At 45.7% G+C, this 4,213-nt stretch overlaps 1 protein-coding gene across 1 annotated transcript; it reads right to left on the bottom strand.

Moving 5' to 3' along the window:
- Nucleotides 1-1,529: 1,529 nt before the first annotated feature.
- Nucleotides 1,530-3,894, bottom strand: LOC147966516 (uncharacterized). Its single transcript, XM_087530856.1, has 3 exons — nucleotides 3,799-3,894; nucleotides 2,335-3,118; nucleotides 1,530-2,089 (listed from the first exon to the last, which is right to left on the bottom strand). Exons 1-3 carry the CDS (start codon nucleotides 3,892-3,894, stop codon nucleotides 1,530-1,532), a joined length of 1,440 nt encoding a protein of 479 aa, XP_087386982.1.
- Between the last annotated feature and the right edge of the window lie 319 nt (nucleotides 3,895-4,213).

Here is a 4,213-nt window from a genome sequence, read left to right as displayed (position 1 = left end):
AAATTAATGCTTTTTCCAAAAAAAAGTGCTCATATGTTTTTAAAAAAAATGTGGAGGTCACCACAACCTCGACAAGGAGGTGGACCTGAAGGGAAAAAGGCACGAGTTGGGTAGTGGCCGTCACTCGGACCAACCCCACTACTATAAACATCTCGCGGACCAAACATGACCCACGGGAACACCACATCTCTCCGCTCTGTCGTGCCACTGTTGTGGAGAACGTTTTGATGGACACATCAATAAACTCTCCTGATGCTTCTCGCAAAAAAATATCTTCCGTTGCAACGCACGGGCATATGTGCTAGTATATACTATAAAAATTGGATCCGCCCCACTATTGCGAGATGTAGCCTGGCCTCGCCTCTAGTGCTGGGGTGCTCACGTTTTTAGTGGGCTGACCCATTAAACCAGTTTCAGGATGGTTCTATAGACTAGTACGGACTGGTTTTAGAACCATCCATGCGTTTTTTTTCATGTTTTTATCTGTTTCTTAGTTGGTTTATTCGATTACTCGTTTTTTCCTTTTCCTTTTATTCAATACATGTCTACTGTTTTCAATACATGTTATACATTTTTTGTACACGTGGAATATTTTCCTGATACATGCTGAAATTTTCACAAATATTTTTCTCATTTAAGCTCTCAGAACATGTTTTCAAATACCAATTTTGAAAATTCTGTTGAGTACATGTTAAGCATTTAACATATACAGTTCAACCATTTTTTAATGCTACCAAACATTTTTTACATTGTACTCCCTCCGTCCGGAAATACTTGTCCGAGGAATGGATGGCCCAAATCGGCCCAGCAATTTTTTTACCTCCCAATCATTAATTTATTGTCCCATTCCTCACAGTGAGTATCAGTGTGTTTAGGTTGCGTCCTGGACAATGGGAGCTCCTAGTCAGCGCCTTCGGCGCCAGGCATCCTGGCGCTCACACATGCACGCTATTGGGCCCAGCCCAAAACACGCTGGTTCGCTGGGTGGCCTTTGACTGTCGCTTGGTCCAAAAAAGTTCACAAAAATCCGTGATGTATACAAAATTTTCAAAAGCGTTCACAAGTTTGAAAAAAATCAATGATATTGAAAAAAGTTCATCGTTTTTTTTGAAAATTCATCAAATTCGAAAAAAAGGTTCATGGATTTTGAAAAAAGTTCACCGAATTGAAAAAAAGTTCACCGCGTTTTAATTTTTTCATCAATTTTAAAAAAATGTTAATTAAATTTGAAAAGTTTAATCAAAATTCTAAAAATTTATCGAATTTTAAAAACAAAAATGAAAAAGAACAAAATAGAAAAACAAAAAAAATGAAAAACGAACAAAAAATATGAAAAGGAAAAGAAAAGCAAAAGCAAAAAAGGAAAGAAACGCGCACATAACCTTTCCAGAAAAACCAACCGAAAGTTTATAGAAGCTTCCCAAAATCGGCTAGGAAAGCTTCTGGAAGCTTCCCAAAACCAGGAACAACTCTCTCAGATATACCATATATGGGCGACCTGTTTTTTTTAGAGTAAGCATACAGCTTTATTACGCAACGTTTTGGGCTAAATCGCCCATTATAGATGCAGCTACATGAGCTGGAATATCATCATCAAACACAGCAATTCCTCCCTGAGGGAGTAACAAGCCCAGCTGGGCTAGATGGTGAGCAGGCATATTTGCCTCCCGCTTACAGTGGACAAACTCACAGGAAGAAAACCAAAGGCTAGCCTGAACTCTCACATCAGCAATCACATGAGCATGGCGTGAGAAATCTGGTGTACTCCTATTGATTGCTTGCTCAACAAGGATTGCATCCGTCTCAATTATCAACCGTGTCATCCCAAGCTCCGCCGCCAATTCCACAGCCTGCTCTACTGCATGTAGTTCTGAATCGAACGCCTCGGCCACATGCTCCACACGCCCTGCCCTTGCAGCCACAACTGTGTCGTCGCAGTCACGTGCCAGAACCCCCCATGCACCATGCTGGCTTCCAGGAGAAAAGGCTCCATCAACATTGATTTTTATCACATCAGGGGGTGGTGGACTCCAGGTTTGTCTCTGCACATCATGTTTGGGCGCCTTGTAGAAGCATTGCTGGTACTCTGCTGCAGTACAAGCCACTTTAGTAGCGAATTGGTCAGCTTCCAACGGCTTCTCGCCCTCTCGCACCTTATTCCGCTGAGTCCACCACTGCCACCACATGACAATTATTTGCAAACGGACATTCTTTGTCTGTTCCCATAGCTTGTCCAGAGCCTCAGCAACGGAGTTATAGTCCACCAACTGCTGTCTAACCTGTTCGAGGTTCAGTCCCCTCCACACTTGCTTGATTTCATGGCACTCAACGAACAGGTGTTTCCAGACTCAGGTCTCAAGTTGCAAAGAAAGCACCGGTGGTCCTCAATCTTCACACCCCTCCTGCTCAATATGTCCTTCGTGGCAAGTGTATTATGCGCCATCCTCCACATAAAATGACTGATTTTCCCTGGACATGGCATCTTCCAGAGCCTCTTCCACTTGCCATCTCCTCCTTCAGTTAGGTTGCCAATCACTTGTGGGGCACCTTCACTACCCCCCGTAGCAGCCTCGGATAGAGCCCGCTTCAGTTTATAGGCCTGACGGACGGAGAAAATGCCCTTGGGGTCAAAGTGCCAGGCCATGAAATCCTCGGCTCCATCCCGCAACGACATTTGAAGAATAAGCTTCGCGTCCTCCTCCCAAAATGTGTCCCGGACCAGATCCTCGTCCCAGTTGGCTGTAGTAGGGTCGACTAACTCCGAAACTCTAGTTAACAAACTACCACCCCTTGGAGTGATTATCCTTCGCGACCAGGCTCTGGGGATCCACGGGTCCTCCCATATCCGAATATGCTGTCCATCGCCCACACGCCAAATGACCCCCTGCTTGATCAACTCGATGCCATGAGTAATGCTCCGCCACGCATAGGACATATTAGTCATTTGTTCTGCCTCTAACACGTTGCTGTTTGGGTAGTATCTTGCCTTCATTAGCCGTGCACACAAGCTGTCCGGTTGCTGGAGCAAGCGCCACACCTGCCGAGCTAGCATGGCTATGTTGAAGTCGTGGATATCCCTAAACCCGAGCCCTCCACAGCCCTTCGACCTTGTATCGGCCTGTTTGCAGGAATGGGCGCTTAAAGCTAAATAGGAATCACACTGGACAACGCTAACCTGGCATGGACATATGCTTGCATGCCTGGGTATGTTTGGTAGATACTCTGGTTTTCTCCCTAGTTGAGGCATGTGACACCATGCCTAGTTTCTCCATGGTCCAGGCACCATGCACTAGGGCCAGGAAATCCGAAACAGACGCTTGTGCACCAGGCAACTCCTTCTTCCTATCTAATCTTGTCGTTATCTATTTTAATCACATGATTCACGGCTTATTTTTCATTGTAATATGTGGCATTGCAATTTAAAATGGAGTGCTAGTTCTTTAAGGCAGGACACCAAGCAAACACGACATTCACATTATGCCTGGCCAGTCCACACACATTTAGGGCCATCAAGACTGGTCCACCGACCACAGTTTGTCGTATTCCCTATTTTATTTTGTCATTAACCAAGGGACTTGTATAAGAGCATCTCTAGCAGACCCCGAACTATACAACTGCCATTTTATTTGATCGGGGAAAAGACCGTCCATTTCATATCCGACAAAACAAACTCGTCCTATAAAATTTATACAGCTCCCCTGAAAGAAACTCATCCTAATGATATGGAGTTTTGGACGCAAATTTTAGATCTCCCTCTATACCAGAAAATTGTTGGCGGGAGAGAAGTTTCACGTCAACCTCCACCACCGTTGTGGCCAGCTCCCGATTCCGTCTGTCCCCAACGTCACCGACCAGCCGGTCCACGTCCCTACACTTCCTTGCCTCATAGGCCATTGCTCCCCTCAAGCTCATGGTTGGCCGTGGTAGCTCCACCATGGATGAGGGCTCGTGGTCGCCACCTGGGCCCGACAGCTGTCGTGCCCCTCGAGCTCCTGGGTGGCCGCAACAGCTTTGCCATGGATGTGGGCTCAAGGTCGCAGCCAGGGTCAGACGGCCATCGAGCAGCGAAAGTGGTGGAGGCTAGGGCAGCTGCTTGTGCGGGTGATTTGGAGAAAAAGAAGACCATGGAAAAAAGAGAAAGGAAAAAAATAAACGCACCGATAGATGGAATGTTTGTTTTTACTGTAGGAATTTGTGGTATCTATTCTACCGT

This window comes from Triticum urartu, chromosome 6A, assembly GCF_056163025.1.
Source record: "Triticum urartu cultivar PI428250 chromosome 6A, HENAU_Tu73, whole genome shotgun sequence".
NCBI lineage: Eukaryota > Viridiplantae > Streptophyta > Magnoliopsida > Poales > Poaceae > Triticum > Triticum urartu.
This window is presented reverse-complemented; position numbering and strand designations above follow the sequence as displayed.

What these genes read in the sequence shown, in the direction of transcription:
- LOC147966516 (XM_087530856.1), bottom strand. Translation starts at nt 3,894, where the DNA reads ATGGCCTATGAGGCAAGGAAGTGTAGGGACGTGGACCGGCTGGTCGGT. An exon ending in TGGCCACAACGGTGGTGGAG is followed by an intron (nt 3,119 to 3,798) that starts GTTGACGTGAAA and finishes TCCTGCAAACAG; the next exon opens with GCCGATACAAGGTCGAAGGG. An exon ending in ACCTGAGTCTGGAAACACCT is followed by an intron (nt 2,090 to 2,334) that starts GTTCGTTGAGTG and finishes CTTGTACTGCAG; the next exon opens with CAGAGTACCAGCAATGCTTC.